The sequence below is a fragment of the Malania oleifera genome, chromosome 11 (genome assembly GCF_029873635.1).
Source record: "Malania oleifera isolate guangnan ecotype guangnan chromosome 11, ASM2987363v1, whole genome shotgun sequence".
Classification (NCBI taxonomy): Eukaryota; Viridiplantae; Streptophyta; class Magnoliopsida; order Santalales; family Ximeniaceae; genus Malania; species Malania oleifera.
This window is the reverse complement of record NC_080427.1, coordinates 46250545-46263546: the sequence shown is the minus strand read 5'-3', so window position 1 is coordinate 46263546 and position 13002 is coordinate 46250545. Positions and strand designations below refer to the sequence as shown.

At 35.1% G+C, this 13002-nt stretch overlaps 1 protein-coding gene across 1 annotated transcript; it reads left to right on the top strand.

Moving 5' to 3' along the window:
* The first annotated feature begins 8213 nt into the window (after positions 1-8213).
* On the top strand, positions 8214-11426 carry LOC131167766 (omega-hydroxypalmitate O-feruloyl transferase-like). The gene is made up of 3 exons (XM_058126649.1): positions 8214-8288; positions 8853-9323; positions 10314-11426. Exons 2-3 carry the CDS (start codon positions 8880-8882, stop codon positions 11169-11171), a joined length of 1302 nt encoding a protein of 433 aa, XP_057982632.1. The 5' UTR covers positions 8214-8288; positions 8853-8879; the 3' UTR covers positions 11172-11426.
* The last annotated feature ends 1576 nt before the right edge of the window (positions 11427-13002 follow it).

The following is a 13002-nucleotide window of genomic DNA, read 5'->3' as shown; positions in this document are numbered from 1 at the left end:
TGTTGTTTTTTTTTTTAAAAAATTCATATCTGACTCGATAAGTAAGATATATATATATATATATATATATATATATATATATATATTTCCAATTCCATTGCTGAAAAATAAAAATGCAAAAAAATATGTTAAAATTAAAATAATAATTTTTTCCCAACAATTACAATTTTAATCTACAATTATTAATTAAATATATGACGAGAAAATATTGATTATATTAGATTAAAATTTTTTTTTTATGTGATTGCTTGTTAGTTTCATCAATTTTTTTTTTTTTTTTTTTGTGGGGACTTGAGGAGGTTGAAATTGAATAATACAACACATATTTAAATGCTAAACTTGAAATAGTTTATTTACTCAATGATAATATTCATGATCCAATGCAAAAGAAAGAGAAAAAAAGAGAGAGAAAAAGAATCAATTGCAGAGAGAGAGGGAGAGAGAGAGAGTTGCTGCACAAGAGGCAAGCAAGCACCTTTACCTTTATGTTTTATATATATATATATTGAATACAATTGAAATTAATGAATAAACCTAACCCTAATAATGATACAAAGACTAAAGTGTCCCTTAACTAAAATATTACTTAACTATATAGGATATTATCTAACATACCCCCTCAAACTTATGATGGCGCACCAGAAGCATCGAGAGTTTGCTGAGTAGAAACTGTAAACGACTAATAGTGTGAGACTTTATGAAGAAGTTAGTCACCTGCATGGTAGAAGAAATGAATGGGAGAGAGATGGTACCAAGGCGAAGATGATGACATGTGTGAAATGACAATCAATTTCAATATACTTAGTGTGTTCATGAAAAATAGAGTTACGAGGAATCTGAATAACACTGGTGTTGTCAAAATACATAGGAGTGGGTTCAACAAGAAAGACACTCATGTCAGCAAGTAATCAATGCAACCAAACTATTTAAGCAGTAGTTCAAGCCATGACATGATACTCAACCTCAGTAGAAGAACAAGAAACTAAAGATTGCTTCTTGCTTTTCAAGAAATGAGAGAGTCACCAAGAAAAATACAAAAACCAGTCGTGGACTTGCGGTCTATAGGATCTCCAGCCCAATCAGCATCAAAATAAGCAAGAAGTTCTAAAGTAGATGTAGAAGAAAGTAATATACTTTGATACAATGTCCCTCTGATATAACGTAAGATACGAAAAACAACAACCCAATGGATCATAGTGGGAGATAAGACAAATTGACTGACAATATGAACCACATATGTAATATAAGGTCGAGTGTTGGAGAGATAAACCAAACTGCCAATAATAGTACGATATAGAGTTGGATTCACTAATGGAACCCCATCAGAAGAGGTATAATGAACATTAAATTCAAGACGAGTTTCTACAGTTCAACTATCAGTAAGACGGGTTTTTTGAATGACATGTGTTGCATATTTAGACTAAGAGAGGAGATAACCTTTATGAGAATAGGCTACCTCAATGCTAAGAAATCTCAGGGGTCCCAAAACTTGTATTTCAAAGTGGTGGTCCAACTCTGATTTCAACTTTGCAATCTTATCTGTACACCTCTAGTTAAAATCATATCATTTACGTAAAGGAGGAGAATAATACGCCCATCAGATGTAGAACAAGTAAACAAGGCAGAATCATGATCACTTAAGTGGAAGCCAAAAGAACAAGCACTTCAGAGAACTTCTCAAACCAAGCCCTAAGAGCTTGTTTAAGACCATACAAAGTTTTTCTCAATCTACAGACCTCTCCTAAATGATGAGGAACACTAGGTGGTGGAGACATATAAACTTCCTCTTTGAGATCCCCGTTTAGGAAGACATTCTTACATTGTGAATGTCCACTTTATTTTTATTTCTTAAAAATAAACAATTGAATTCTCTATTATAGTTATCAAAATTTTAAAGGTAGGCATTTCATGAATCAAATGTAAAGATTAAAGTGGACATTCACAATTTTAGGAAGACATTCTTACATTGATTTTGTTACAATATCAAGGTAAGGCATTTTATTTGGTATTTGTCTTTCCTTCAATTATAAAAAATGTTGTAGGTAAGAAAATGCTGATGTTTTGTTCTGTGGGATATTGTTTTCAAGATGTTGAACTAGGAACCCTGCGGGTATCGAGCAAGAGTACAGTAGAGGCTTTTCAGAGATAAAGTAAGGGAAATATGCTATGCTAGGAGATTTAATTACGTTATCAGAAATTTTATATATGTATGCATGTATACCAGATATTATACAGGATATGAATTTTTAAAGCATGTGTGGCCTAAGTATATAATATTGATATGGAGTTTTATGTAGTTTTTCAGTGTTTAAAGTTATACAGATATAGTTAGATAATTGCATATTTTATACAGAAAGAATTTTTATACATATACAGTTTATTTCAGATGATTACATAGATAGTTTTATATATATATATATATATATATATATATATATTAGTATATAGATATTTATTCAAAACAGTATATGCAGTGTATATAGGCAGATATGTTTTCCTAAATGCCATAACACTTAGATTATACAGAAAGGAAGTATAGACAGATTATATAGAAAGAAAGTATAGACAGACTACACAGTTATAGCATCAATATGCTACAGATATTACAGTATTTACAGTATAACAATATAGTGTTATGGTTATTTAGAAATATAATGAAAGCAGTATAAAGAGTATAGTATGTATATATATAGTATCAGATCCCTGTGGAAATATTACAGACAGATACAGTACATATATAGAATACAGAGCACGGTACCGTTGCTAATACAGATAGAGTGCAACCACATATCTTAAATAGTGTGTGGGTACCGTCAACTGTACTCGGAGAGTATGCAGCTCCCCAGTTCGTTGGGTTGAGGGGGCCGATTTGACGAGGTAATTGTCAATCCCGCGCTTAGGAGAGTATGCAGTTTTGTCGGGCTGAGGTAGTGTAGAGTATAGTGACTTACGTAGAGGGCCGACCAGGTTAAGTCCCACTTACGGGCCGCACAACCCTGTCATGAGGGGTCAAATCATGACATATAGAGTCCCAGGGAAAGAGCACAGTTATTTATATATATACAATTTTACCGCTTTTGTTGTATATAGTATGATATAACAGTATGAATAATAAAATTTCAGATGATGCAAATGTTTTAAGCTGTGTTTTTCAGATTTTCCAGATCATGCAGTTTTATAAATTTTAATGTTATAATTTTTATGACTCAGTCGCCACACACTAGTAATAGCATATTTCCACTTACTGAATGTCAACTCACCCCATTACTTTAACATTTTTCAGGTGAGCTAGCTAAGCGAGCAGATCAGGCTCGCGGATAGAGATCACTCGGTCACCCTAGTTATAGGGTAAGTTTGGTGTAGGCTTTTGTATTTTTGGGGTAGTTGACACTGGAGAGAGAAAAGGTATTATGTAGCTATGATTGAAAATACTAAATTCTGGTATTGTGTATATATATATATATGCATATGTGGTTATATGATTTATGTTTCCCGCTGCATAGAGGCATCCATTATTTTCAAATATTGGAGTAATTTGTTATTATAAAAAAAAATGGTGAGAATTTTGAGGACGTTACACGTAGTTTTATCAACTCAAGCCATCTGCGCTGTCTCATGTTCAACTCTTTCTGGGTGAAAAAGTATTTAAGACTTTTATGATCGGTAAAAATCTCACACCTTTCACCGTATAGGTAAAGCCTCCAAATTTTCAATGCAAACACCACCACTGCCAATTCCATATCATGTGTCGGGTAGTTCTTCTCGTATTCTTTGAGTTGACGAGAATCGTAAGCAACTACTCTGCCCTGCTACATTAGAACACAACCAAGACCCTTTTTAGAGGCATCACTGTAAATAACAAAGTAACCAACACTAGATGGAATAGTCAAGATTAGAGCAGTAACCAGTCGCTGTTTCAGCTCTTGGAAACTCAGCTCACATTCATCAGTCCAATCGTACCTCACGTTCTTCCTCATGAGTCGCATCAAAGGACTTGCTAAACTGGAGAACCCTTCTACGAACCGACGGTAGTAACCTGCAAGACCTAGAAAACTTCTAACTTCCTGAACATTCTTTGGTCTTGCCTAGTCCACTACTGCGTCAATCTTACTTGGGTCCACTAATACCCCTTCTTTAGACACCACATGCCCTAGAAATGCAATCTGTTCTAGCCAAAAATCGCACTTCTTTAGTTTAGCATATGACCTCTTATCCCTAAGCATTTGCAATACTAGCCTCAAATAAACTTCATGCTCTGCAGCGCTCCTAGAATACACTAGGATGTCATCAATAAATACCACGACGAACTGGTCTAAATATTCATGAAAGACCCTATTCATTAGATCCATAAATGCTGCTGGTGCATTAGTCAAACTAAAAGGCATAACTGAGTTCGAAATGCTATCTTTGGGATGTCCTCCGCTTTCACCTTCAGCTGGTGATACCCAGATCGTAGATCAATCTTAGATAATATCTATGTGCCCTTAAGCTAATCGAATAAATCATCGATCCTGGGTAGCAGGTATTTATTCTTTACCGTCACCTTGTTAAGCTTTCTATAGTCGATGCACATTCTCATTGACCCATCATTCTTCTTCACAAATAACGCCGGTGCTCCCCAAGGAGAACCACTTGGTCGAATGTACCCCTTGTCAAGCAGCTCTTGAAGTTGTTCTTTCAACTCTCTCAATTCGACTGGAGCCATACTGTGACAACCTGCTTAATTTCCACATTTTTTTTTCATAATAATAAAATCAATTTCACATATTCCAGCTCAGCAGATCATAATCCACCTGGACTCGTGGGTACCAGGGATACATCAGAACACAAAACGGAAGTCTAAGCAGTAGGAAACATATAATCACAATATTATAAATACAAAACATCCATCACCTTACTATAAATACCAGAGTCGCTATATCCACTGTATTTCAGTATTTACATCCCAAAAACAAAATCTAAGAACATTTCCCACCAAAAATCCAACTGTTCCTACTAAAACTTACCCTTCAAAAAGGGCAAACAACAGCTCTAGATCAGTGGGGCTATTCCCGCTCTCCTATCTGGGGCTCCTGAAATATTTATAAAATTTTGGGGTAAGACACCTCTCAGTAAGGGAAATAAACTAATACCAGTGTGTGGCAACATGAGTATTTCGTGTTCTACATATACCATACATAACATATTCGGTAACCGTTTTGTCAAATCTGGGAAGACATATATATCATCAAAACATGGTAGAACATACTGCATTTTCATAAACATATTTCATCTCATATAATAATAATAACATAAAAACATTCCTGGTAGGTTAGCTGGTTGTTGTCATGTATTACCCCCACATGACTGAGTTGTGTGGCTCGAAGGCGGGACTTGACAATGGTTGGTTGATCACTGCCAAGTCAAAAGTGTAGTCTGTAAGTCTGATGGGTCTGCCAGACCTGGTCTGTACACCAAGGGCGCTCACCTCTTCTTATAAACCACATCGACCATCCAATCTCACATCACTCCGGTGGTTGATGGCGTCAGGGATCACATGATCGGCCTTCTAGGCTTGTAGCGGAAGAGCTTGCTGGCATAGAGGCAGCTAGCCACCAAGGTTGCATCGATGTCTGCTGAGCACGTCAGCGCTAGTGCTCTAGTCTATCTTGTCGCCGTCCTTGAATACCTAGCAGTGGATATTCACAATTCACTTCTCTCGAAGAAGACCGAGGGCTCTGATACCGTTAGGATGGTCTAGGGTCTTCTCAACCCCAAAAGTTAGCTCATGAGGTGAAACTTTCCCTCACACTTAATAACTGACCACCAACCTTTTCCACAACCGATATAGGAGATAATCCAACAATTTCTCCCTCACACATTGGGCTCCAAATCGATGGCACTACATACCCGACATCTCAGGGAGAATGTTGAACCAGGCTCTGACTTTGATACCATGATAACATTCATGATCCAATGCAAAGAGAGAGAAAAAAAAATAAAGAGTAAGAGATTTAATTGCAAAGAGAGAGAGAGAGAGAGAGAGAGAGAGAGAGAGAGAGAGAGAGAGAGAGAGAGAGAGAGAGAGAGAGAGAGTTGCTACACAAGAGGCAAGCAAACACATTTGCCTTTATGCTTTTTATATATATATTGAATACAATTAGAACTAATGAATAAACTTAATCCTAATAATGATACAAAGACTAAAGTGCTCCTTAACTAAAATATTATTTAAATATATAGGATATTATCTAACACTCAATATTTAAATTCAGTTAGAATTAGTCCACAAGATTAAGTTTGAAGTTCTCAATTCAATAAATAACACCTGAATTTACCAAACACTCCCTCAGTGAATAATTGGATTAAATCAAATTACAAATACAAGGGAAAAAAAGTATTACAAATACAAGGGAAAAAAAGTAAGTTACGACGGAGAATGTGGACTATATTGAAATCAAAAGGAGGATTCAAGCAAAAATTGCAAATATAATCGAGTTGAAAATCTTTACAAGTATATTGAAAGAAAATCATGGTTTTATTTTTAATGATTTTTTTTAAATGTAACATAAGCAATTGTTAATAATTGGTTAATTCATCGGTGCATTAAATCAATCTATTTTTACAAATGTGTACTGTATTTTGTGTTTTTTGAGTAATGTGTGCTATAGTTATGACTTTGCTTGTCCAAGTTGTTCACAATTCTTGTAACAATTTTTATGCTCCAAGATTAAACTAAACTATTTATATATAAGAAGATTTAACGAAAATGGTGAAGATATTGAACAATGACAATATAAAAAAGTGTTTACCATCTTGTTCTTACTATATTTTATGAAGATTTTGACTTTAGAGATGATATTTTAATATATATATATATATATATATTAAAATATTTTATTTAACCGAAATTTAGTTCGATCGATTTTGAGTTTGGCTAAATATGAAATTTCGATCGATTCGGTTAATGAAATTTTTTAACTGAAATTTTTCAACCGAATACTCATCCCTACTAGGATGTCACATAAGCGTCCGCTTAAGTAGATTTAACTGCTATTATGAATTGAATGACACGATTTCAATTCCAAAAATTTCAATGCAAGAGACACATCAAATTGGAGTTGATGACCAATTTGAACTAAAGCGACAAGTTCAATGACCAATTATAAAATTAACCCAATTTTTAATGATACCATTAAAGTTGATATTATTTTGTTATAATCAATAATATATATGAATACAAATAACTAAACTATTATTTATATATTGAAAGTTAAAATAGTATTCTTGAATATTAAATTTATTTTTACTTAACTTATGAGAAGGTATTTTATATTATAAGAAAATGATATATTTAATTTTTTAAATTGTCCAGATTGATATTGTTATTCAAATATTACAATTAATTACATATATATGAATATAAATAACTAAAACTATTATTAGTATAATTTAAAAAATATAAATTACAAAAACATCAAACAAATACAAATAGTTAATTTTTACAAGCATGGAAATTTATTTAATTGTAAAACAAAAAATGAGCTAACAATTGCAAATAGTCTTATATTTTTTATCATAATATATATTACTCATATATTATATTTGTTCAAAAATATTTGAATGAAATGTGTAGAATTCGTTAGATTAATATGTTGTATACTTGTGTTTTGTTTTCTGAAATTAATTTCACATTTAAATTGTCCCGTTGCAAAGCATGAACTTATTTACAAGAATGAAAAATGAATTTGAGAGCATGAATTTCAGATATTGGATTTAGATTTGAATAAATTTGGATAAATTTCAATATAATTTTATATTACATTTGATCCAAATTCAATACAAATCTAAATCCAAAAATGCTCTAAACATAGAGTTACTTACATTTGAGAATAGATTATGTTTGGACATAATAGTCAGACCATAGTTGAAACTTAGTTTGTAGCTAATTAATCTTGCAAGTTGTCAGCAAATCTCTTTCTTTCATAGACGGCCCTACCCAAAATGAATAGAAAAATAGTTAACCCAAAAAAAAGATGCACTGACTGAAATTTCTTTGGTTAACCCAAAAAGGGAAAAAGGTTTCTCAACAAGATCTTTAGAGAGGGGGTTATGATATTTTTCTATTGTAAGGTATGGAAGTGTGGACTATGGGAGAGGTCAGGTAGCCTGCCAGCCAGCATATCCGTGAACCATGACTGGGTAAAAACAACCAAACCAAATGCAATGCTTGCAGGACAATACAATTGAAGTGAAAAACCAGTATTGGGCTATTAGCACTGGGAGAAGATCAGAATTCTCATGTGCAGGTTAGACCAAGTAAGCAAATTGGGATGCCAACCCCTCCAACCCATTTGCCCCACACACTCTCTCTCTCTCTCTTTCCATGACCAGCGACCTACTCCCACCCGTATGACAGATGCTTTCTCCAGAAGACTATACCCAAGAATCAAGAGTTGAAGCTGATCTCTCTCCCTCCACAGAAACTGTACCTCTACTCATGCCCATGCATTTTCTTAAAATAATAATTGAGTTAGGAATTGGGATTGTGAATCTGTGACGCGTACACTTAACTATCTATATATATACCAATCTACCAGACCATTCTGTGGGAGGGCCATTGGGTTGCTGGCTGCATTGCAATCCATGTTTCTGAGTCTTCAGTGTTCGATTTCTGTTACCTTTTGATTTGGGTTCTCAGAATTTTCTTCAGTTCTTCTTTCGGGAAACTCTCAGATACATCCTGTTTGACTGCTTACACAATTAATAGCTTTGCATTTCTAGCCATTTGAGCATAAACAATACTCTTCCTGATCAGCATTTTGCCTAATTTACTCTCTAGACATATCTTCTTTGCTTGATTTCTGGCTCAGATTCTGGAGATTGAGAAGCCTGCTTCCATGGAGAATATTGCTAATGGGGAGATCTTTCAACTCGGTGTGAGCCGAGGAGAACCAAGTCTGGTTACTCCTGCGGAGGAAACAGAGAAGGGTCTCTACTACCTCTCAAACCTTGATCAGAACATCGCCGTGATGGTTCGTACTATATACTGCTTCAAGTTGGATGCAAGGGGGAATGAGAGGGCCGGAGAAGTCATCAGGGATGCCTTACGAAAGGTTCTTGTTCAGTACTACCCACTTTCCGGGAGGCTTACGATCAGCTCGGAGGGGAAGCTCATTGTGAACTGCAGTGGTGAAGGTGCTGTTTTTGTGGAGGCACAGGCAAACTGTGCAGTGCAAGAGATTGGGGACATAACAAAGCCTAATCCATTAACTTTGGGAAAGCTGGTGTATGACATTCCTGGTGCAAAGAACATACTGGAGGTACCTCCACTGGTGGCTCAGGTTAGTGAATTACCCATAACTATGTTTTTTATGAAAGGGGTTTCAGCCATGGTCTTAAATTTCCACGAAATTGTCGAAATTTTTGGTTTCCGTCACCCTCGAAGTCATTTCTCGAAATCAAAATGACGAAATGGCAGTCGATTTCCGTCTTACATAATTTCTATCGAAATTTCAACGAATCATCCAAGTTTTATCAAAATCTCGAAATTTTAGCGAAACTTGTCAAAATTTGAACTATGCAATGAAATTTCCCCGGAATGCAAATGAGAGATTTAAAAGTGAAGAGAAATTTCTCTATTAATTTATTTTATTTATTTTTATCGAAACAAAAGATTATTATTTAAAATTTATGAAAAAGTAAACTCACAACAACATTTTATTTAGCCATTCATGTATAAATTATCATAATTTGTATAATAAATAATATTTAAATGATTTATGAATTTCATTTGTATTAACTGATTCACTAAATATGTTTAATGACATTATCTTACAAAATTTTTTATGCATATATTATATTACAACTTCTCCACCTCATGGGACATGGACAGCATAGATGTATTTACTTATAATATATTGGAGCTTCTAAATTTAAGTCAAAATCGAAATTTAAGACCTTGGTTTCATCAACTATGCATTGTGATGAAATTTTAGCATCATGAGTTCCTTCACTTTGTTTCATGCTGAAAGCTGCTCATATGATTTATCACAGATTTCAATGCCTTTCTTCATTGTGTTAATACTTCTGCTCACATAAAACATGTTAACACCACAATTTATGACTCTTATCTTGTCTTTTTTTTAATTAACTGCCCCTTTGTATGGGTATGGAATGATACAAGTGGAAGTATTCAGGGAAATCGAAAAAAAAATATATATTAATTCTTTTCTCATCTTCTTTCAAAACATTGCATGAATTTTAACCAAAGTTATAAAGGGTATCAAAGGGCTCTCTTCTTCCCCTCTGTCTACATTTATTCTAATATCCAGGTGACAAAATTCAAGTGTGGGGGATTTGTTCTTGGGCTATGCATGAACCACTGTATGTTCGATGGGATCGGTGCTATGGAATTTGTCAACTCGTGGGGTGAAACAGCCAGGGGCCTGCCACTGAGTGTCCCTCCATTCCTCAACAGAAGCCTACTCAGCGCCCGTAATCCACCAAGGATAGAACATCCGCACCAAGAATTCGCTGAGATTGAAGACGAGTCTATGGTTGGAGACCTTTATAAAGAAGAAATGCTCTACAACTCCTTCTGTTTTGAACCAGAGAAATTACAAAAGCTCAAGATGAAAGCCATCGAAGGAGGAGCTTTAAGCAGCTGCACTACTTTTGAAGCCCTTTCAGCATTTGTGTGGAGAGCCCGAAGCCGGGCATTGAAGTTTCTGCCTGACCAACAGACTAAACTGCTATTTGCTGTTGATGGGAGGTCCAAATTTAATCCTCCACTGCCAAAAGGGTACTTTGGAAATGGGATTGTTTTGACAAATTCTATATGCAAAGCAGGTGAACTATTGGAGAATCCACTTTCATTTGCAGTTGGACTAGTTCAGAAGGCAATTAAGAAGGCTGATGACAGTTACATGAGATCAGCTATAGACTACTTTGAAGTAACAAGAGCTAGGCCTTCCCTGGCTTCTACCCTGCTGATCACTACTTGGTCTAGGCTTCCTTTCCACACTACAGACTTTGGCTGGGGAGAGCCTGTTCTATCGGGGCCGGTGGCTCTGCCAGAGAAGGAAGTGATACTGTTTCTATCTCATGGGAAAGAGAGGAAAAACATTAATGTGCTTCTGGGTTTGCCTGCTCCTGCCATGAAGATCTTCCAGGACTTGATGCATATCTAGATAAAGTTCCAAGTTAAAATAGGAATGAGTTTATGTTCTATGTGGGGGGGTTTGAACTCAGAGAAGGTTAGCAAGTTCACAGCATTTCTATTTTCCTCTGTTCTTTTTAGTTATATGGGCATTTGTATTCTGGGCTGATTAAGCTCAACAAGAAATTGTTCATGTTCTTCCTAGTTATACTTGGAAAACTCAAAAGATAACTCTTTCTGAGATGATTACTCAAATGCAAACCAAGGTATGTGATGTTCCAACACACAACAACGTTTATTGTGTTCAAGCTGTCACATTTACATACATCCTGATTATTTAACAAGGAAATGGGTAATCTAGTCTTAGTTAGTCATTGCTGTCAGTAATTGAACGCACAAGTTGCATAGTAGTTTCTCTTTTACTCACTTGCTTCACAGCTTTGTCCTATAAAAAGCGTCTCACTTAATTGGAGTATGAACAAATCTTATAAGTCCGAGATCTCCCTAATACACATCCGATGTGGGACCAATACTAGAGTAGCGGATGTTAAATAAACAGGAAAGTGGTTGTGTTGGCCATGAATTCTAAAGACATGCACAACATTGTCTGTGTTGGTAGATTTGCAAGTTTTAAGCATGCCACCCTTTTTAGTACAATTTTTAAGACATTTTTAATTCTTCAGTTCAACTCACTTACATTTCTTGGTTAAATGGATATGTATAGGTAAATCAATGGGTCATCCGCAGGTAAATAAACGGGTCACTCGGCGGATGATTCGACTCAAATTCGGATTGACCCGTCTATAAACGAATAGGTCACAGGTTAACCTGCTTATAGACCCGAACCCGTCTTAACCGGGATTGGACTTGTACAAGTCTTCTGCTTAAAGATTTGGGTCTTCCGTAACATCCACGAATTGTCTAAAAACTTCTTATTATGCTTGGATTGATGGACTAGGTGATTCATAAGAATGAGACCTCACCAACCATCTGAGCATGTCCCTCAATATTTAGGGACTCAAATTCTATTAACTAACATAGATCTTTCTTTTGACACCTCCATTTATTTATTGATAAATCCTCACTTTTGACGGACGAATAACATAGATCAATTGACATACATGTTCCAAAGGTACCACGAGAAGAAGAAGAAGAAGATTCTATCACTAAAAGAATTCTCCTTCTCATCAAGACCTGTACATGAATAATTAAATATATATTTGGTTCTAGACTTATGGGTCGATGTAAGCATTCCCAATGCATGGGGAAAGAATTTATATTAGAAATTCACTAAGGACCCAAAGTGAATTTTCCATATAACTCTAAATTTTTCTATAAATACTCTTTATGACCCTTACATGAAAAAGCAAAAAGGAGAAGGGACTTGGTTTAGAAAAAGAAAGAGGTAAAGATCAAACATTAGGCTTTCATTTTTCAACAACCTCGACAATCAAGGAATACTCAAAATTTTGATCAACATCAGTCATTCAATTCTTCTTCCAAGCATCGTTGCTCGTGATCAAGCCGACACTCACAAAAATTAGTTACAAATTTATCTTTCGATGAATCATCAACTTCATCATCTGAGAGATCCATCAAATTAGCAGATCTCATTAAACAAATCAAAGATTAAACAAATTTACCTTCACAGATCGTCAAACTGATCATTTGAAAGATCCATCAGTGTGCCCTCAATTGACAGATTTGTTAAATATCCAAAATCACATAAACTCACATTCTATAGATCGTCAAATTGATCGTCTGAAAGGTCCACCATCAACTCATTCAGGAATCATCTCAATCCCTTGAATTAGCAAATCGATTTTCAAGGAGATTAAATTAAACGACATTTTACTTCATTA

What these genes read in the sequence shown, in the direction of transcription:
- LOC131167766 (XM_058126649.1), top strand. Translation starts at nt 8,880, where the DNA reads ATGGAGAATATTGCTAATGGGGAGATCTTTCAACTCGGTGTGAGCCGA. An exon ending in TACCTCCACTGGTGGCTCAG is followed by an intron (nt 9,324 to 10,313) that starts GTTAGTGAATTA and finishes TCTAATATCCAG; the next exon opens with GTGACAAAATTCAAGTGTGG.